The 23415-nt window shown below is 39.4% G+C and overlaps 1 protein-coding gene across 2 annotated transcripts; it reads left to right on the forward strand.

The window, feature by feature from the left end:
- Window positions 1-915: 915 nt before the first annotated feature.
- Window positions 916-23392, forward strand: tank (EI24 domain-containing protein tank). Of its 2 annotated transcripts, none has more exons than XM_053798964.1 (8): window positions 916-1075; window positions 4556-4794; window positions 14910-15153; window positions 17179-17298; window positions 19364-19500; window positions 19776-19862; window positions 20620-20694; window positions 22334-23392. In XM_053798964.1, exons 1-8 carry the CDS (start codon window positions 1061-1063, stop codon window positions 22482-22484), a joined length of 1068 nt encoding a protein of 355 aa, XP_053654939.1. In that variant the 5' UTR covers window positions 916-1060; the 3' UTR covers window positions 22485-23392. The 2 variants fall into 2 exon arrangements, with proteins under 2 accessions (XP_053654939.1, XP_053654940.1); XM_053798965.1 differs by having other exon boundaries at window positions 4556-4737.
- Window positions 23393-23415: the final 23 nt, after the last annotated feature.

The raw sequence follows: 23415 nt of genomic DNA on the forward strand, positions 1-23415 counted from the left end.
TGATCCAAGTAATTGGATCTATCATCCTCATAGACTGATCCTGATAGCCTCCCATTCCCCAGGTATTGTATGACTACTTCGGGTTTAGCACTTGCTAATGAGCACTAATTGCAGTTGTCCAGGGTCTTATTTTGTGTAGCAGTAACCACAGAAGTAGCAACAGCAGTGGTAGAAGTAGTAGTGGCCTGGTGGCTAAAGCTCCCGCTTCACACACGGAGGGCCCGGGTTCGATTCCCGGCGGGTGGAAACATTTCGACACGTTTCCTTACACCTGTTGTCCTGTTCACCTAGCAGCAAATAGGTACCTGGGTGTTAGTCGACTGGTGTGGGTCGCATCCTGGGGGACAAGATTAAGGACCCCAATGGAAATAAGTTAGACAGTCCTCGATGACGCACTGACTTTCTTGGGTTATCCTGGGTGGCTAACCCTCCGGGGTTAAAAATCCGAACGAAATCTTATCTCTCTTATCTTATCTAGTAGTAGTAGCAGCTGCAGCAATAGTAGTAGCAGCAGTAGTGGTAGAAGTAATAGTAGTAGTGAACTAGCAGTAGAAATAGCAACAGCAGTTATAGTAGTAGTGGCAGTAGTAGTAATACTAGCAGCAACAGTGGTAGTAATAGCAGTAGTAGTAATAGCAGCAGTAGTAGTAGTAGTAGTAATAGCTGCAGCAGCAGTAGTAGTAGTAGTAGTAGTAATAAAAGCAGCAGTAGTAGTAGTAATTATTATTTATTAATTATTTTCATTATCTAAATCTGTACAGCATATAACCCATCATACCAACTCTACACTATATGTACTAGAAATAAACATTTCCATTTCACCCTTAAAAAAATTTTAATTTGGCGCGCAGATGAATCAGCTGACTGATGTAAACAATAGAGTGAGACAGAAGATTCAGATCCTCTTAATAGAGAGTTGGATAGTGTTTGATGAAGACTTGAACACCACTACACTCACTACTGTTGCTAACACCACACAACTCACTCCTGCTGCTGCTAACACCACACAACTCACTCCTGCTGCTGCTAACACCACACAATATACTCGCATTATGTGAAAATGGAGTCACTGAAGGTAACACTGGAGAAATGAGAGAAAGAGTATTGACTTGCTGAACTGTTTTACTTTTAAGGTTTAATTAATAAGATATTACGAGGACCACGATGAAAATAAGTCACTTTTTTTTTTTTTGGGTTATCGTAGGTAATTTACAATATGATAATTGTACTTATGTGTACCTGTGATTATATAAACTTAGCTTCACTTGTGTCAGATGAAGAATAAAAATGAACAATGCCGTGGTTGGAACTATGCAATAATAACCTGCACTAAGGAGAAAGAAAATTATGACGACGTTTCGGTCAGAGTCGGAGCGAAACGTTACACGAGTTTTCCCCCCTCCTATGTTCAGGTTATTTGTGTAATGTGTAAGTTGTTGAAGATGGAGAAGTGATGGATGATGGTATTGTGTGAGGCTGGTGGTTCTGATCTAAACTTATTTCAGTCTTAAGTGGCTACAATAATTTACTGTCACAAAGATCACAGTAGAAATAAGTCACTAATTTTTTGGGGGTTATCCTGGTGGGTAGTTTACACTATGTATGGTAATTGTACTTATGTGTACCTGTACCTAAATAAACTTAGAAAATGCTCCCAAAACTAAATAATAAAGGAGAAATTACCACAGTCAGTAAGTAAGTAAGTTTATTCAGGTATACACAGATAGTTATATAGAATTATCATACATAGCAGCATATGTGTAGAGAACCTGGGATAACCCAAAAAAGTTAGTGACTTATTTCCATTGGGGTCATTATAATAATCTTTATTTCTGTAAGCACACACATCTATAACATACCACTACATAGAAAGCCACTTGTTATGCTGAGCATTTCGGGCAAATTAGGTCAATTTTGTCCCCAGGATGTGACCCACACCAGTCGACTAAAACCCGGGTACCTGTTTGACTGATGAGAACATGTACGGCAGGTGTCTTAAGGAAAAACGTCCTTATGTTTCCACCTGTACCGGGATCGAACCATGGACCTCACTGTGTGAGCTGAGTGTACTAGCAATTGAGCTACAACACAAGTTTTTCTAATAATGAGGAACTAAATATAAAACTAATCTAAATCTAATGTAACACTTGGGTGTTTGTTAACTGTTGTGTTGTATCCTGAGTGAGAAGCTCAAAGGGCTACATTAGAAATAAACCATACTGCTTTGTCTTTTTTGGGGGAGTTATCTTACATAATTTACACATGTTACTATAAGTAAGTTTATTTAGCTACAGATACACTTAAGTACAATAATTTTTGTACCACTGAATATATCATTGCTTAGTTAATCTTAAGTAAATTTTAAGCCTGCCCATAATGCTCTGCATACAAGGGGCTTTGGCATGCTGCACTTTAAAAATTGTATTCCTTGTACTTCTCTGTATCATGTTCAAATTAATAAATAAATAAATAAATAAATACATAGACATCGTATAAATTTCACTACAGGATAACCCAAAAAAGAGTCAGTGACTTCCATTGATTGATAATTGTGCCTGTGTGCACCTGTACCAAAATACTTAATAATCCTGGGTTACTAACCCTCAGGTTAATATTTCAAATAAATTCTTAACAAGCCTAACAAGGTCCCAGGACCGAAACATTTTTTAATAAACCTTATATAACTAACAGTCTTAATCCAAACTATTCTAATCTGTCACTGTTTAATGTAACAGCCTGATCTATATATAACTTAACCTGTGAACTAACAGCCTAATCTATAACCTAACAACCCAACCTATAAACTAACTTTTTTAACCTGTGACCTAATGAGTAAATCAACAACTTAATCTGTAGCTAAATAACCTGACCCATAATCCAGTAATTTAACAGTTCTAGCCCACCCTAATTTATAGCATAACCTATCCTAATCCAACCGAACCTATAAGATAATTGAAATCTACCCTAATCAATAAGTTAAGAATCTTAATTCAGACTAACTTGTAATCCAACTTAGCTAATCTATAACCTAAAAGTTTAGCTTATTACCTAATAATCCTAACCTATAGCCTAATTTTTTATCCAAACTAATCTGTAACTTGACATTTCTAATTTACTGTCACAAAAACAAACTTTAGAGAATAAGAAGTCACAATACTGTCGCTGGAACAGTTCACAAATAATTTCCCTGCTCAATTCACTGTGACTTGTTAAGCTCCAACTCAGACTGAAATGTCATAGCGCAAGTTGTGTTACAAATTTTATACGTACTTTCGTGTTTTATTTTTGTTGTGCTAGGTACTTGCATAAAACAGTTCAAATTAAGGTTGCAGTACTCTGTATTTATGTATGGATGCAGTGCAATTTTGAATTGCAATTTTAATGCATTTGCTAGTTTTTGGGGGGAGAAGGTTAAGAGAGAGAGATCACTGATTTTGAAACTTTAAAATAAAAGGCAAACTGTTACAGTAGATGAGAGACTTTATTTGAGAGGAAAAACAAACAGCAATAAGAGAACAAATGTCCCTTTTACAAAATGTCACCAGTGGGGTGCCACAAGGATCTGTACTTGTCTCTATTTCCATTAAATGGCATTTATCAATATATAATTCCATCTATCTTGTATTCCATTTAGTTAATACATACATCAAATTATTCTTGTAATAATGTAGTCATTTTTGCGATTGTCCTCCAGAGTAAGGGATATGTGCATTATTAATAAAAAAAAAAGTTACCAGGAGATTATACAAAATTTGTAATTCATGTGTTAACTGGAATAATGCCAAAAAGCTATTTAATAATAATGATGATAATATTTAATTCTACAAGTACATGATACAACTATTACAGATCTAGTTAATATCATTGGCATTTTGTATATAGAAATTCCCTGGTTATGAATACCATTTTGGGCAACTTAGGTTAATCTTGCTCCTCAGGATGCAACCCACAACAGTCTTCTAACACCCAGGTACCTACTTACTGTTAGGTGAACAGGGGCAGCAGGTGTAAGGAAACATGCCCAACATTCCATACATGCCAGGATCAATACCCAGATTCTCAGCATGTAAGCTGAGGATGCTGTATACTAAGCCATGAGCACCCACATGTAAGGTTCTAAAAAGATATGGAAGAATAAAGATTTTTGTGCCTTCAGCAGGTATAATAAGAGGCTACTGATATAAATTAAGAAAAAAATGGACTTGAAGGGATACTGGGAAATTTTTCCTAACAAATAGAGTGGTGGATGATTGAAATAATTTGAAAGAGGAGGCAATAAGTGGTACATCTATGTACATATCGAAAATTTAAGGAAATCGTACGATGAACATGTTAATAAAGGGGGACAACAGACAGAGCTCTGCTCCTGTAGCTTCAAATAGGTAATTATTTGCTTACTATGTGATGGATTCTGAAGTACATTATTATCATGACACTGGAGTATCCTGTAAATTTGTATTAAGACACCCTGAAGAGATATAAAAATTTCTAGCATAGTACTATCATGAGGGACAAATGTCTAGGCCATTTAGACGTTATCCTCTTTGTTTTCCAGTTAACAATCTACGGTTTTTTAAGAGGGGTAAGAGACAGCATTGCTGGGTTCGTGCTAATCTTCAGGTATGATGTGGAAATGCCAGAGAATCCTCGCAGCTCACCGACTAAGGAGACCAATCTTGCTAAGCGACGTGCAGCACAGCAGGCAGAGAAGAAACAAAAGCAAGCTTTACAAAAAGAGTTAGTGCTGTGGATGATCCTTCGAAATCCCTATGTGCATGTGACGGATGGCTCTCGGTATTGTATTGACAGCTTTGCTTTGGTGCTAGTCATAATCACAATGATTTATTGAGTATTGATTTGATTCTTAACATTTAAAAAATTCTAGTTGCATTTTCCAAAATAATCCACATCTAATTTGATTGGTAATACATCTTATATGTAATCCTTGTGATTTAAACCCACCTGAATTTTTTTCCTTTGCAACTAAAACTTACACCTAACTCTCTCAGATGCCACGAAGTCTTGTGATGCTCCTCTCTGAGCAGCACTCAGATTTTAAGGTTTACTGAGCCTTGTGAAGCATTTCCTACTTACACCCAGTCTTTATCACATGTGTGTCTAATTCATTTTTAAAGTAACCCAAAGTACTTGCTTCTAGACAATCCTCAACAACTCTGTTGATAAGCCTGAACTTTCTGTAGTCTTTTTAACTTTCGGTTTAAATCCATTAGGAGTTCTGTCATTGTTAGATGTTTTCAGAATGTTATGCTGTTTATTAACCCTTTCAGGGTCCCCAGATCCTCTCCCAGACTTGTTCTCAGGGTCGCCCAAATTTAAAAAAAAAAAAAAAAAAAAAAAAAAAAAAAATTCTTATGAAAATAGAGAATCTTTTCCCGATCATAATGACACCAGAAGAATGAAATTTGATGGAAAACTTAGGGAATTATGCTTTCGCGAAGTTAGCGGTCTCGACAATGTTTATGCATCGGCGATTTTGCCCACTTTGAGCCCTACTTTCGGCCAATTCCAGTGTACTAGTCGACAAAAATCATAACTACAGTATTTCACTAGAACTCCATTTTTTCTATCGAATGAGTACAAGAAACCACCCATTTACCGATTTCAACCAAACCTCTTCAAGGGGGGCTCCTTGGCGTGGTGAAGAGGCTCTTGGTCTGAGGAATTAGACCTGTCGGTCTACTTCCTCAGACCGAACCTAATTACCCCCCAATCCCCCGTTCCCTATCCCATCCTCCCCATTTTCCTTTCCTCCTCCTCCCCTTTTTCCTTTCCTCCTCCTCCTCCCCACCCCTCCCTTTTGCCCTTCCTTTTTGGCCTTTTTTTTTTTTTTTTTTTTTTTTTTTTCCACAGGCACGCTAGTTCCTAGGTAGGGGAAAGGGTACCGGGGTCCATCCCATTCCGTTGAGGTTCTTGGCGGTGGCGTAGTTTGCCGTGGAATCTGGATTGCCTGGGGATGTCCTGATCCCTCTCCGGTATCCCGGAGGGTGGCTTTGGGTGTCTCTCGGGCGACGGGTGTATCTCTGGAAGCCACCTTTCGGATTCTGGGGGTGGTGGCCGAAGGAGGTATGCTTTGTGGCGGATTTCCGGCCGCCCTCTCTTTTGTCCACCGAGGTAGCTCGGCAGATGTGAGGTTGCTATCCCGGATTGCCGGTTTACTGGCATGATGGGTAGGGTATAGCACGGGTTCCATGCTGCATCTGCGCTACTTGCGGTGCTGAGGTCCTCTTGGGAGCGGAGGGAGATTTCTGGCCCTTTCATTCCTCCTAGGAACTATCCCTCCCCGGTCCCCCCTTTTTTTATTATTTTTTTTATTTTTATTTTCTTTTCTTCTTTCTTTTTTTTTCTTAAAAACAAAAAGATAGAAGTAACCTAACCATGGCAGCCCTAGTCCATGAACCTGCTACCCCCGGGCCCCTTCTTGATACCGCACCCCGTTCTGACCCCGCCTCGTCTTTGGACCACTCTTCGGACACTCCTCATGCCTCTGTACCTCTTGCCGGTGCTGTTTCCTCACCCGCTTCAGATACTGAGGCCTCGACTGACTCCTTCGATTTATCTGACCTTCGCTCTCCTCTGACTATGCTTCCGGCCTCTCCCTCTACGGTGCAGCAATTTTCGAATCGCCGGCCCGTTCCACGTCGGACCAACTCTGGTCCCACGCCTAAATGACAACGACAATTACCTGCTGATGATACTTCTCCACCTTCTCGTTCTTCTCAGAAAAGATCGACATGTCCTTCACTACCTTTCCACGCTCAGTTTCAGACTGCACAATGGACTAAATTCTTCACTTTACGACCGACTTCCTCTACTGCCTATCTTTCTGACCACAGTATTGGCAAGGCACTCCTACGCCATGTTGGTAAAGATATTTCTTTTCATGCTCTTAAGAGCGGTACGCGCATCGTCACCGTACAGAATGCTACCCAGGCTTATGAGCTTTCTCGTCTTTCCCATATCGATACTGTTCCTGTAACTGTTGAAAAGCATCATTCCCTCAATTCTTGTAGTGGTACCATCATTCTGCCCCATACCATAGTTCAACAAAATTTCCAGACATGTGGCACTGACATTCTTGAACAGCTGGAACTCCAAGATCTCCCAATCCTCAAGGTAGACACTTACGTTCTTCCTGCCCGCGGGCGGAGACGATACCCTAGCAATGTGGCTCGTTTAACTTTTGACAGCCGTGAACTCCCATCCTCAGTTTATGTAGCAGGACATCGGTTACAAGTTCGAAAGGTGATCCCTACACCGCAACAGTGTCGAAATTGCTGGCGATTTGGCCATCCAGCGAAATATTGCAGATCTATCGCCGAATGCCCAGTCTGTGGTGCCGATGACCATTCTAATACGTCTTGCAATCGACCTCCCTCTTGCCTTAATTGTCATGAGGCTCACCCTTCGTACTCTCGCCATTGTCAAGTCTACTTAAATGAGCGGGAAATCCGTTACCTCAAAGAGGCAGAAGGTCTCCCTTATGCCATGGCAGTTTCTCATCTCCGCCTCCAAGGGAGACTACCTCGTGTTTCTTATTTCCGTGTTTCAAAACGTCCCCCCACTTCTGGTATCCCATCTTCTGCACCCACCTCTGTGGTTACCTCTCCCATAGTCACTCCTGTAGCTAATTCTTTTGCTGTCCTCGGCTCAGACGTCCCTACTTCAACGTCTCAGTCTGATCTTGCTTCTTCGTGTTCTCTCTCACAAGCCTCAGTAGCGACGAGATCTCGTATGACACCTCCTCCCAATCGTCCCTCTACTTCTCAAAAGTCAAAAAAAGGTCTGTTAACACCTCCTACCCATCTTCCACCTCCTCATTTTCCCTTCCCTGTCTCTGTACCTGGTTCTCCCCCTCTCACTGGCTCTGTTACAAGTGTAGAGGTTCACCCTCCTCCTCGTACTGTACCTTCCTCCCCTGTTCCCTCCCAAGTTTCTTCCTCTTCTGCCACCTCCCAGGTTTCTGCCTCTTCTGTCCCCTTCCACGCTTCTCCAGTTCCCTCCACCCTTCCGTCCCCCCCCCCCTACCTTGGTACAGTCCATTACAGTTCCAATCTTTACTCATCCTCCCCCTACCATTTCCAATATTGTCTCCCATACGACGTCTCTGAATTCTGAAACACTTGAAGCAATCTCTGAATATATTGCAGAGACCAAACCATCAATGGACACTGATCCACCCTCCGCTCCTTCTCTCTCCTCTACTCCATCTGCGCAACTCCTTTCTTCACAGCGCACCGTTCCTTCGCTGCTTGAACGTTTTCCACTGCCTCCGCATGTGGACTTTTCTAACCTCTCTAGTCCGTAGGAATCCTTACCTGCGGATTTCAGGTATCTTTATCATTGCCAATCATGGCCTATTTACAGTGGAATATACGCGGCCTCAGGGGTAATCGGGGTGAGCTTCAGATGTTACTCTCTCAGTTTTCCCCTGTTGGTGTTTGCTTACAGGAACCAAAATTACACTCTGCTGTTATCTCTCCCATCTCAGGCTATAATTTATTGTATTCTTCAGATCCTTTTCCTGATGGGACCTTTAATGAAAGTGCCCTTCTTCTATGCACTGATATTCCGTACCATCAGCTATTTGTTCATACCTCGCTGCATTACACAGCAGCCCGTATCCACTTGCATAGGTGGTATACGCTCTGTTCTTTATATCTCTCTCCTTCTCGGGCATTATCTATTCCGGATATTGCCTTTCTTGTTTCGTCATTACCACCACCAATTCTGTTACTTGGTGATTTTAATGCCCACCATTTCCTCTGGGGGGGTCTCACTGTGATTCCCGTGGCATTCAGTTAGAGGCTTTTCTTGCCACCCACCCCCTCCATGTTTTAAATACAGGTACTCACACCCATTTTGATCCTCGGACTCTCACTCTCTCTTGCATCGATCTCTCAGTCTGCTCTTCCTCCGCCGCATTAGACTTCAGTTGGTCTGTTCTTCCGGACTTACATGACAGCGATCATTTCCCAATCATTCTTACTTCTCCTTCATATTCACCACCTCTTCGCATCCCATGCTGGCAATTTGATCAGGCAAATTGGAACCTTTACTCACACCTAACTGTTTTTAGAGAGGTTCCTTCTTTGTCCTCCATCGATGAGCTTTTACACCTCTTCTCGTCCTCCGTTTTAACCGCAGCTTCTCATTCTATACCCCAAACTTCGGGCAGGCATTCTCAGAAATGCATGCCTTGGTGGTCTCCTGCTTGTGCTCGTGCAGTACGTTTGAAACGTGCTGTATGGGGCAGGTACCGGTACAATAGAACCACAGAGAGACTTCTTGAATTTAAGCAGAAGCGTGCGATCGCTCGCCGTGTCATCCGTGACACTAAACGCACTTGCTGGCGAGATTATGTCTCCACCATCACCTCTGCTTCCTCTATGAGTGCAGTCTGGAAAAAAGTACGAAAACTGAGTGGTAAATATTCTCCTGACCCGGCTCCTGTTCTGCGGGTTGCCGGTGTTGATATAGCAAACCCACTAGATGTTGCCAATGAAATTGGCAATCATCTGGTCCGTATTTCTCAGGGACTCCATCTATGCCCCTCATTTCTTTCCTCAAAGTCTGCCAGAGAGTTAGCACCCTTGGACTTTTCTTCTCTCAGAGAAGAACATTATAATGTCCCTTTCACACTTCAAGAACTGGAGGCAACACTCTCAGCTTGCCGATCATCGGCAGCTGGGCCCGACGACATCCATATTCGTATGCTACAACATTTACATCAGTCAGCCCTTGCAGTCCTATTACGCCTTTACAATCTTATTTGGTCACAAGGAGTTCTTCCACAGCTGTGGAAATCCGTCATTGTTCTCCCTTTCCGCAAACCAGGCACTACGGGACATGAAACCTCCCATTATCGTCCCATTGCTCTTACCAGTGCAGTTTGCAAAGTGATGGAACGCCTAGTAAATAGACGTTTAGTGTGGTATTTAGAGACACACAACAGTCTCTCCACTCGTCAATATGGCTTTCGTATGGGACGTTCTACCATAGACCCCTTACTACGCTTGGATACGTATGTTCGTAATGCCTTTGCGAATAACCACTCAGTTATTGCCATATTTTTTGACCTTGAGAAAGCATATGACACAACTTGGAGGTATAATATTTTAGCCCAAGCCCACTCCTTAGGCCTTCGAGGCAATCTACCATCCTTCCTTAAGAACTTTTTAACTGACAGGCATTTCCGTGTTCGGGTTAATAATGTGCTCTCCCCGGACTTTATCCAAGCTGAAGGTGTCCCCCAGGGATGTGTTCTGAGCACAACACTTTTTCTCCTTGCTATTAATGATTTGGCCTCTAGTCTTCCATCAAATATTTGGTCATCACTCTATGTTGATAACTTCGCTATTGCCTGTGCAGGCGCTGACTGTCACCTTATTACAGTTTCTCTCCAGCATGCAGTCGACCGTGTTTCCAATTGGGCCATCACACGTGGGTTTAAATTTTCCAGCACTAAAACCCACCAAATTACTTTCACTAGACGCTCTGTCATCTCCAATCATCCTTTGTACCTCTATGGCTCCCGTATCCCTGAACGTGATACAGTCAATTTCTGGGCCTCCTCTTTGATCGTAGGTTATCCTGGAAACCTCACATTACCTCTCTGAAGGCAACTTGTCACAGCTGGCTGAACCTTCTTAAAACCCTTGCTCATCTTTCATGGGGAGCTGATCGTTGAACCCTCCTTCGCCTACATTCCACCCTTATCTTATCGAAACTTGATTATGGTGACCAGATCTATTCAGCGGCATCTCCTGCTACTCTCTCTAGCCTTAACCCCATTCATCACCAAGGATTACGTTTATGCCTTGGTGCTTTTCGCTCTTCCCCTATCGAGAGCCTCTATGTAGAAGCGAACTTTCCATCCTTATCCGATCGCCGTGATGCCCATTGCCTTCGCTACTATGTACGCTCTCATGATCTCCGCAATCCTTCCATTTATAGAATGGTCACTGATATTAGTAGACATTCTTTATTTGTTCGCCGCCCCTGTTTACTCCGTCCCTTCTCCCTTCGCCTTCATTCGCTCTTGTCTTCTCTTCAATTACCACCTTTCTATGTACATGTAGCATCTCACTTTTCCCTACCCCCCTGGGAAGTTCCAGCTGTTCGAGTCTGTTCTTTCTCTCTCCCTTGCTCGAAAGCCCAACTGTCTACGGTCGCTTCCCGCTCTGTTTTTCTTGACCACTTTCACTCTCATTCTCATGCCATTGCTGTGTACACAGATGGCTCTAAGTCTTCTGGCGGCGTAGGATTCGCAGCAGTGTTTCCGGACAGCGTCGTACAAGGGCATTTACTATCTTCGGCTAGTATTTTTACTGCTGAATTGTATGCCATCCTTGCAGCACTTATCCGTATTGCATCTATACCTGTGTCATCATTTGTGGTTGTCTCAGACTCCCTTAGTGCTTTACAGGCTATATAGAAATTTGATACACCTCACCCCTTAGTCCTCCGTATCCAACTTTGGCTACGCCGCATCTTTACCAAGCACAAAGATATTGTTTTTTGTTGGGTCCCTGGTCATGTTGACGTACAGGGCAATGAACAGGCAGACACTGCTGCGCGGTCAGCAGTACATGACCTACCAGTTTCATGTAGAGGTATTCCATTTACGGACTATTTTGCTGCAATATCTTCCCAACTTCACACCCGTTGGCAACAATGTTGGTCTACTATGCTCGACAACAAACTTCAATCTATTAAACCGAGTATAGGTTACTGGCCGTCTTCTTATCACCAGTGTCGAGGTTGGGAGACTACTCTCTCCCGTCTTCGCATTGGCCATACTCGTCTTACTCATGGATATCTCATGGAGAGGCGCCCTGCCCCTCTCTGTGAGAATTGCCAAGTTCCATTATCAGTCAGCCACATTCTGTTGGACTGCCCACTTTATCAACGAGCACGCAGAATTTACCTCCGTCATCGTCTTCGCTCTGCTGCTCTCTCTCTACCTTCCCTTCTCGCTGATGGACCCACCTTTCATCCAGACTCTCTCATTGACTTTTTGACAACAACTGACTTACTTCACAAATTCTGATACCTTCAGCCCTTTCTACTTCAATCTCTTGCTACCCTCTACCCCCGTACTATCCCCTGCCCCGCTGTTTTCTGTAACCTACTGATCATCCCTCCTCCCTTCTGCCATCCAATACCCTCGCTTCCTTCCCTACCCTGCAGCGCTGTATAGCCCTTGTGGCTTAGCGCTTCTTTTTGATTATAATAATAATAATACCGATTTCAACTATCCAATACAGTGGTCAGAATTTAGCAGCTTTGCCAATTTCACACAAATTTCAAGAGATGCCAATTTCCAAATAGGGTCCAGAATAAACAAGAAAGACATTCCTGGCACCAATATAACATTTCCTCTGTTCATTAGTCACATCCCCTGGCCCCTCTTACATTCTTTTGCTTTCCACTTTGAATTTTTATTCTCACAAAAAATAGAAGATTTACTGTTATGCAGACTACTGCATTAGTGTAGAAATGGTATAAATAATATCGGCGCACTTTTGAAAGAATATTAGACTCACCAGTTGACGTGTATTGGACGCTTAGCATGATTTGTTTACTTTTGAACTTTGGTAAAAATCGAACATTTCTGCTACTTTGAGCTCAATTTCAAGGTACTTTTCATTGTAAAACCAATCAAAATCATCTCTATTTCTGTAATATGTCTTCCATTCTATAAAATGAGACCAGGAAAACTAGAATACAACAGTAAATACCATACGAAAATACAGTTCAAAGTCACTGTTTTAATCCAAAAACACGGTCAGTTTTTTTTTTTCTCATTATGCACTGTGTGCTGCAGGATTTTTTTTATAGTGCGCACGCTGACCACATAGACCCATTCTTTCATATGAAGGCCTACCAGCTTTCTCTCACTAGATTTGAGGGTGCTAGAATTTATTTATTTATTTATTTAGAAATTTAGCATACATACAGAGATACAAAAAAATACAGGTTAAGAGCAGCATGCCAAAGCCACTTATATGCATAGCATTACGGGCTGGCTTACAATTAACTTAAGATTAACTAAGCAATGATGAAATCAGTGATAAGACATTATTGTAAACAGATAACTATAAAATACAAATGAGTATTACAAAGACAGGTCATATGGTTGCATGCATTGCTGTTCATTCAATAGAATGGAGTATTCTGTTAGGTAGTGTATTTAAAAAAAAATAACAAAGTTAGGTTTAACATTTGTGTGATATAATTGTGAGTAACATTTAGGATATACAATTTATATGGTTCAGTTATTCAGTATTTATTTGGTTTTGAGTGAGTAAGTGAACTTTGAGAAGAGACTTGAATTTATAAACAGGTAGTGTTTCTTTTATATTTACAGGTAATGAATTCCAGATTTTAGGGCCTTTTATGTGCATTGAGTTTTTGCATAGGCGTACTAGTACGTTTGTCAAAAGCCCTGGTGCGTAAGCCGTACTAGTATGTCCGAAACCCTGAAAGGGTTAATACAATACTGGACTATGCTCTAAATTGGAATGTCAGTTTTATATTACAGTACCTCATTCTTTACCTCTGTAAAAAGCACAAGCTGTGTGTACTTCATTTTCATGAGAAGAAATCCCAATACAGAGTTTAACATTGTCATGTTTTCTCTGCATGTCTTCCAGTGCACTAATATTTATTCAATAAACAGTATACAGATTAAGACCGTTACTGTTAAATTTCCCAAAGGAAAATTTCAGAGCAAGAGCAGCCTTGTATAATTTGTTTATATGAAGGTTTTGATAAATCAGAATTCCTATTTATTTTCACCCCCTGATAAAGCATGTTATTACTTTTAGGATTGGAATGACATTAATGTTCTGAACTATTCCATGCTATTCTTGCAAGTTTGCTTGTTTATGTACAGTACCCTAACAAAACTGCATGACTGGTTTTAAATAAATAAAAAAAAAATAGAATAGAGTCGTTCATATTAAAGAATCATAGAGAATTTTTTTTTTTTTACACCATCTCCCACTGTTCTGTAATTTTATTTTGGGTAATTTTTAGTAATAATTATGCATTTGAGAGAATATTTTTTGCTCTATTAATTGTAGTGATAAAAGCAAGTGAGACCAGTTCTGAATAATTTGAGTTGTGTCATCTACAGTGTCTGCAAATGTAGTATAGGACATTGGTTTGGTAATTTAAATTGTAAATAATTCCTAATCAATGAGAGAGATGCATTTATAGGATAAAAACTTTTAAAAAATTGAATTGATGCCCTGGTCCCCTCAAAACTGGCTCACCTTGATGTAGTGGAGGGATTCTGTGGATTGTGCTTGAGGAGACTTAGTTTTGATTGAGCAATCAGTGGATGTAGAGCACAGCATTTTCTGGTTTAAATAGGGAGGATATGCTCTCATTTATCAATATTTTAGTGCTACACAATCTAAGTGAGTTTAGCACCTTCAAGAAAAAAAATGAAAATATGTTTACCTATTGTTCTTTTAATAAAATAAATACATGCTCAAGTTTCCCTTGGTTCATGTGAATTAACTTATATGTGGTGATCCTATTTCTACCAGTAATTTACTAGATGCTGAATGAATTCACTCTCGTGCAGCAACCCTACCCCACCACTTCCACTTGATTATTTTTTAAGTCTCTCTATTATCACTGTAAACTGATTTATATTTTGATTCATAAGAGTGAAAACAGATTTGTTGCATGAGTTATGGGTTCATATTTTTTATTTTGTTTACATTAGTGAAGAAATATGAAATTTACTAAGTCTCAGAAAGGATCTCCATATTTTGCACCAAGGTCTAGGAACTCAGCTGTCACATGAAGCAAGGGACACCTCTACATGATAATATATTTGATATCTCTTCTCTATGGCTGTTTTTCTTTATCAGTGAGACCAAGGTGACTCATCGCATCGTGCAGTGTTCCATTCTAAATGGTGCCATTTTTGGCCTCAGTATGGCATTCTTCAATTATATTCTGCTGCCAGGACTGAAGCAAGTGCTGGGACTCTTCTTAGATGAAGCAGGTCCATTGTGGGATTATGTGCGGCCAACCCTTACTGTCGTTTTCAACATGCTTTGGGTACTACCGCTGTTTCTCCTCTCCAAGATCATTAACATTGTATGGTTTCAAGTAAGTCTCTTGGTATAAGGATGCTCATTATTAGATTTGAAAGGAAAGGGCATTTTTTTACATCCAGTTACTAAGAATAGATGATGCTATCAGTATCCCTCCTTACTATGGTGATAAACCAGACATGTGCAACACTTTGGTATCTTTATTATGGAAATGTTTACATATAAAGATAACCAAGTGTTGTGCGTGTCTAATTTATCAACTTCTCGGTTCTTTGAACCATTTATTTGCACACTTACTATGGTATGTAATGGTCATTGGGTTAAAAACACTAGAGGTGTTTTGCTTGCTGCGTGATCATACTGTGCTGTTCACAAGTTACTCTCCAAAATATAAGATCACATAGTTAGTCAGATTGTTAAGAAATGCCAGTGATATCAAAGTGAAAAAGAGATGATGGTAAACACAGATGAAGCAGCAGTACAGGGAAGAGGTTATCCTCTTGCTGTTTCCCACTGAGGTAGTGTGACCCAGAAAAGAGGAAAAAACATTCATTGTCACTCAATCTCTGCTTTACCAGAAACACACTGACATCACAGTTCAGATGAAATTTATTTTTTATATACAATTACTACTAAGTACATCTTGCAGGGAAGTAAGGGAAAGGAATGCAACTATCGTAGTTAGCATACAAAAATGTATGGTTGGGTTTGAAGTACTGCTAGAAATACAGTACAGATGTAATTTTCTTACCTTAAATACATTGGCTGTTTCCTGCCAAGTTGGGTAGTCCATAGAAGGAAACTTTCACACTCATTCATTCAGTAGCTATTTTGCCAGCCCTGTGCTGACATTCAAATTCAAATGAACCTCTGAACTGCAACATTCTACCTATCTAATTATTATTCATCTTGAAAGTTTGTGAATGAGTGCCTGTAGAACTTATTAGTGAAGTGGGTTCCAAAATCCAGAAAAACCTATATCTAGATTTAATCTATTTGTATGGTATATGTAATATTTAATAATTATATATTGAATTCATGAAGGAAAAAAGGTGAGTGGTGCATTGAGGTATATGTGGAGACAAAAAAACAATATCTATGGAGGCAAAAAAGGGAATCTATGAAAGTATGGTGGTACCAACACACTTATATGGTTGTGAAGCTTGGGTTGTAAATGCTGCAGCGAGGAAGCAGTAGAGATGTCCTGTCTAAGGGCAATGTGGTGTAAACATTATGCAGAGAATTCGGAGTGTGAAAATTAGGAGCAGGTGTGGAGTTAATAAAAGTATTAGTCAGAGGGCTGAAGAGGGGTTGTTGAGGTGGTTTGGTCATGTAGAGAGAATGGATCACAGTAGAATGACAAGGAGGGCGGGGTAGGGGTCGTCCTCGAAAAGGTTGGAGGGATGGGGTAAAGAAGGTTTTGTGGGTGAGGGGCTTGGACTTCCAGCAAGCATGCGTGAGCATGTTAGATAGGAGTGAATGGTATTTGGGACCTGATGAGCTGTTGGAGTGTGAGCAGGGTAATATTTAGTGAAGGGATTCAGGGAAACCAGTTATTTTTATATAGCCGGATTTGAGTCCTGGAAATGGGAAGTACAATGCCTGCACTTTAAAGGAGGGGTTTGAGATATTTGCAATTTGGAGGGAATGTTGTATATCTTTATACGTATATGCTTCTAAACTGTTGTCCCCCCTCAAGGAAGGTTCCTTGATGTTGGTGAGGGGCTCTTGATTTAGGGAATTGGATCTGTGCTCCAGTTCCCCAAATTAAGCCTGAATGCCTTCCACATCCCCCCCCCAGGTGCTGTATAATCCTCCGGGTTTAGCGCTTCCCCTTTGATTATAATAATAAACTGTTGTGTTCTGGGCACCTTTGCAAAAATAGTAATTATGTATGAGTGAGGTGAAAGTGTTGAATGATGATGATGAAAGTATTTTCTTTTTGGGGATTTTCTTTCTTTTTGGGTCACCCTGCCTCGGTGGGAGACGGCCAACTTGTTAAAAAAACAAAATGTAATATTTGAAATTTCTATAACTTCCATGCTGAAAACATATTTTAACAAGTATTCTCCTGCCACAGGATATTGCTGACAGTGCCTACCGTCAGCGCCAGGGACGCCCACAGCTGATTGGCAACATTAGTAAATTAGTTGCTGATGTTCTTATTTCAGCTTTTATCCAGATGCTTTTTCTTATCCAGGTGACTAGCATATTAACCTAGTCAGTAGTATGTGGTAGCAGGTTGAGGGTCGACAGGCCCTCTCCAAAACTTGTTCTCAGGGTCGGCCAAATTTAAAAAAAAAAATTATTTTTTCTTATGAAAAGGATAGAGAATCTTTTCCCGATCATAATGACACCAAAAGTATGAAATTTGATGGAAAACTTACGGAATTATGCTCTCGCGAAGTTAGTGGTCTCAACGATGTTTACGCATCGGCTATTTTGCCCACTTTGAGCCCTATGTTCGGCCAATTCCAATGTACTAGTCGACAAAAATCATAACTATTTCGCTAGAACTCCATTTTTTTCTATCGAATGAGTATAAGAAACCACCCATTTACCAATTTCAACTAACCAGGAAAGTGGTCAGAATTTAGCAATTTTGCCAATTTCACACAAATTTCAAAAGATGCCGATTTCCAAATAGGGTCCAGAATAAACAAGAAAGACGTTCCTGGCACTAAAATAACAAGTTCTCTGTTTGTTAGTCACATCCCCAGGCCCCTCTTATATTTCTTTGACTTTCCACTTTGAATTTTTATTCTTACAAAAAATAGAAGATTTACTGTTATACAGACTACTTCATTAGTGTAGAAATGGTATAAATAATATCAGCGCACTTGTGAAAGAATATTAGACTCACCAGTTGACATGTATTGGACGCTTGACATGATTTGTTTACTTTTGAACTTTGATAAAAATCAAACATTTCTGCTACTTTGCGCTCAATTTCAAGGTACTTTTCATTGTAAAACCAGTCAAAATCATCTTAATTTTTGTAATATGTCTCCCATTCTATAAAATGAGACCAAGAAAATTAGAATACAACAATAAATACCATACGAAAATGCAGTGCAAAGTCGCTGTTTTATTCCAAAAACACAAAGTTTTTTTTTTCTCATTACGCACTGTGCTGCAGGATTTTTTTTATACTGCGCACACTGGCCACATAGACCCATTCTTTCATATGTAGGCCTACCAGCTTTCTCTCATTAGATTTGAGGGCGCTACAATTTAGGCGTACTAGTACGTCAAAAACATTGGGTCGTAAGCCGTACTAGTACGACCAAAACCATCAAAGGGTTAACTAGTTAACAATGTGTTGTAAATGTTGGTTTTTTAGCCTTGTCAGTAGTATATATGGTAAAGGTTGATAGTGCATTAACCTAGTCAATAGCGTATAATTATTTGTAGCTACATTAGCTTGTGGTGCCCCATATTCATTGATATGTTCATTGCATATTTTTTAAAAATTAAGAAATGTAGCACTTCGTCATCTTTCAGTACTCGATTTGTAAAGGCAAATTCCTTAGCATCCATGTTTTCCTAGTTAATCTGTGGCCTCTTGTTATGAGGGACTGACAAGGTTTGTCAGTCCCTCATTCCTGTTTCTTTTTCCTCTCCTAGGTCATATTTGACAGCATGCTAGTTCCAAGAGAAAAATATCACTCTTTTCAAGTGGTTTTTAGATAGCTTGTTTCAACTTTCATCCTTGCTCTATTAATTATCAAGTCAAATATTGACTGTGTCACTTTTTCTTATTTACATCTCTTCATTTATGTGCTGATTCGTTAAAAAATCCATCATTATGTTAAGGAACTGTTGAATATGTATTTACAGCTCCAGCTTCATAGGGTGCTCAATTTACTTAGTTTAAACCTCCACTTAAAGTATGATAACTATTTCAGACACTTATAGTTTCCTTATTATATAGTCCCCTCACTTGTCAAAAATTTTTTCTCTCCAAAGTCTTATTAAATGGTGGGTTGTATACATTGTCTACCATAATTTTCTGATCTTTTTGGATTTCTACCACTAAAATTTCAGCATTAATACTAAAACATTGATAGTGTTAACCTGCTGCCTGCTCAGTAGTGTATGTTCAGAAAAGTATTCTCATTAATGTATAGTATTCATTACTGCCATTTTAACTGAGTGGCTTCTTGAATTCTCATAGCTGTTAAGTCAAATTATATAATAAGAGTAATTATACTTATTGCATATTTATGGATTGGACATAATCACAGATGAATTTGGTTTTACAGGCTTACTTGGTGATGATGTTACCTTTGGTGGGTGTTGGGGTGACACTAAGTGGCATTCACATGTGCATGATCCATGCACTCTATGCCTTCGAGTACAGGTGGTTCAACATGGGGTGGGAGTTGTATAAGAGACTAAGGTGAGTTGTATGGTAGAATAGTGATGATTACCCACCTGACCTTCAAGACTGACCAGGCTTCCAGGCATTTTGCAGAGATTTCCACTGACTTAGTTGAAATAAAGTTGTTGTTCATGCCATTTGAAGTTTGTAACTGATGCAATAATGATACATAATTTACTTTATATATTGTGTTCTGAGAAAGAATTGTTGTACATGAAATTTAATGGTACTGTTCTGTGATAAAATATTAATCAAGTAATAGTAAAAATTGTAACATGGCATCTATGTTTCAGCTTTATTGAGGAGAACTGGCCGTACTTCATGGGATTTGGCTTTCCCCTGGCTCTTATCACAATGTATCCTTCATCAATATATGTCAGGTGAGACCTAGCTTGTAAAACATAAGACAGTTCGACTACATGAAGGTCATTACAGCTGCAGTTCATCTAGACACAGACATTGTGCTTAAAGTAAATCCTTTAGGACACCCACACCTGATGTATATACAGGTCAGCCATCACTAATCTGGCAATAATTTTGGCTAGCATTATACTGACTCAGAAATTGTGCAGATGCTTGTAAATCCACAGCAGCAAGCCAGTGGAGGAGAAAGCACTGATGAAAATGAGGAAGATATAGCAGAAAGTCTCTCTGTTGATAGGTTAATTAAGTGTATTCTAACCTAACCACTCTGTAATCCGGCAAACTACAGGTCCCAATGATGCTAGATTAGTGATGGCCGACCTGTATTTGGTGATACCAACTTGTCTGCATGGAAAAGTTTAAGGTCATACATCACTTGTTCCAGTCAAAATGGCTGTAAACCACAAAAATTATTATTATTAATTATAATCACGGGAGAGCGCTAAACCCGTAGGATTATACAGCGCATGTGGGGGGGGGAATGGAAGGTATTCAGAGAACTGGAGCACAGATCCAGTTCCCTAGATCAAGAGCCCCTAACCAACTTCGAAGAACCTCCCTTGAGGGGAAACCATAAAAAAAGATACATCTTAGTGCATATACTGTATATTTATTGTGTGTAGTATAGGAATTTCTAAAATGGATTATATTCATGTATGAAATCACACATTAAAATGACAATGCATGTCATCCTGTTCTTATATATTTTTTCAGAGGGTGCCTCTTCGCTTTGTTATTTCCTGTTTTCATCATCAGTGCCAATGAAGCTGATCCAGTGCTCAACTCAAAGTAAGTTCTTTTGGTGTAGTATTGCAAGATTAGTATGATACCCATAACACTCCAGCTCGGCCACAAATTGAAAATGGAAACAGCAACGTTTTGGTTCATTGTGTACCAGTCAGATCATGAATTACTAATAGTTCTGGATGGACTGAAATATCAGTCATAACACAGTACAGGTTGACATAATTTTAGCTGTTAAAAGTTCCCAAAAAACATCCCATGATCTTGACAAATATCAGTAGAGGTGTTGTCTGTAATGCAATAGTTATTAAATCCACCATCTATTTTTTTTTCTTTTTAGGCAGATTATGATAATGAATGTAACAATTGATAAACTTAAAATTTATTAAGTACTACTGTAGTACTTAATCTTTACATTTTTTAAATATCTTTCCAACTTACTGCTCATCCTTATCTAAGGTATAAGACCATCTCATAGTATGCAACCCACAACAGTCAATTAACACAAAATTCTTGTTATTGTTTGGTGAACAGGGTTAGAAAGTGTAAGGAGACTTGTATATGTTTTGCTATACTTGAAGAATTATATCTGGGTTCCTTCAGTTGTTAGCTGAATGTTCTACCATTAAGCTAGAGGTCAATTTGTAACTACTCTGACCATACTCTTGGAAAAAAAAAAGGTATGCTGTGGTTCACAGTGAATTAGTATTATTAAAATCAGGGGGAGCACTAAACCTGTTCGGATGGATGGAAGGTATTCAGACAACTCGATTAAATTATAATAAAAAAAAGAAGCACTAAACCTACAAGGGTCATACAGTGTTGCCAGGCAGGGAAAGATGCAGGGGTAGTGGGTAGCAAGAGGAAGAGGGATGATTATTAGGTTATGGAGTGCAGATCCAATTCCCTAGATCAAGAGCCCCCTCACCAGCATCAGGGAACCTCCCTTGGGGGGAACAGTGACTTAGAGTGCAATCCTATAGTTGAAGATTGAGACACTTATGCACCATATGGGAATCTTTATTTAGGAAACATTTCGCCACACAGTGGCTTCATCAGTCCATTACAAACTTGTCAGTTTTCAAAACCATTCATCACAATCCTATAGTTCTTCTTTCAACAAACCAACCATATCCCACTGAAGCAGGGTGGCCCAAAAAGAAAAAATGTTTCTCTTTTTAAGGGGTTACTAGCCCCTTGCTTCCAGCATTTTAGTCGCCTCTTACGACACACATGGCTTATGGAGGAAGAATTCTGTTCCACTTCCCCCATGGAGAGTCATAGTTATTAGCTTAAAATGTCTAATAATAAGTAGATGCAAAAGCAATTTCAGTAGGACATAGATTATTATAATCATAACCAAGTGCTAAACCCATAAGGGTCATACAGCTCTGCATAGGCTTTAGGTATAACCTTTGCAAAAGTAGTGGTTGTCATCTTTAATATTTTAGATGCAAGAGGTGGTAGCAGCTCCTAAGCCAGAGGCACTGTAGAATATTTTATAGGTTTTGCACGAGTAATAGTCCACTATGTAGAGAATGTACTGGGTAAATACTTAAGTACCGATACACGTTAGATTATACTGGAATATTTTTACAAACTGCATCTAATACAAAGATAATATTTTTAGAATAAAATAACATAGTGGTTATGTATCACATATTTTACTTTTCATATTTTGCAGTGGTTACCAAATGCAGTTGTTCTCTCTGGTTGTGGGTGTGTCCAACCGCATCATCCAGATTCTAGTCAGAAAACGTCTTCCACCAACCCCCAGCCAGTCTCCTCGGCCGTCTCCTTCCCACTTTACTGTCAGTCATCCAATTAGACGTTAGCAATGTTATATGCTCACTTGATTGGTAGTTGTACCATACATTGGTTCAGCAGATGGTAAATGGCTGCTTCAAAACTTAAGCAGCAATATATATGCCCTATTACTTGGCAAGCAGTTTTTTTCTTGTACATTCAGGATGATTTTTACCTCATGCCACACAGCTGGAAGTCATCTTAGCATACATTAAGGACAATAATTTTAAGTCGTTTCCATCTTTTTCCAAAAAATCGTCACATTAGAGAACACTATGTTCTAATAAGTCTGTTAAGAAGGTATTCCTGACAGGGATGGCATTTTGTTATTTGTTTGGAACTTATTCCACAGGCTATTCAAGATTTATAGTACCTTTAAACTATTTTTCCTGCTAGGGAATATATTCAATAGAAGTATTATGATCAATGAGGAAAATGTGTAACTTTAAGGATATAGAATTGATTTGTGAAGACTGAAAAGTACAGAGCATAAAATGTACTTAAATAATTCAAAGGGTGAGACAGCCCTTATGTACATGACCTAACTTGAAGTGACAGTGAATGCCTGGAAACTCTAAGACTTTGATATAGTACAATGGTGCAGTGAGAATGAAAGATTATGTATTGTTTGCGAGATGTAACTAAGTTTTTTAAATTAATAATTAAGTGAAATGGAAAATGTTTAAAATATTTTATTATAGAAAATAGTAAAAAGACTTGTTTACAAGCTAAGACATGTAATTAAACATTATATTTCTTAGATTCACGAGATAAACTGATGCTTGTGGTCTGTACGTCATAAAGGCTATTACTGTACAAATCATTGAGATCACAATCCCATGCACTTTGACTGGCAGCAGCAGCACTTGTCACCAATGCTATTTATACTGTAGTTCAGTTCTATTGTAATTTTTTTTATACATATAAATGAAAATTTTCTGGTAGTATATTTTACAAGTT

Source organism: Cherax quadricarinatus, chromosome 66 (genome assembly GCF_038502225.1).
Source record: "Cherax quadricarinatus isolate ZL_2023a chromosome 66, ASM3850222v1, whole genome shotgun sequence".
In the NCBI taxonomy this organism is placed as follows: Eukaryota; Metazoa; Arthropoda; class Malacostraca; order Decapoda; family Parastacidae; genus Cherax; species Cherax quadricarinatus.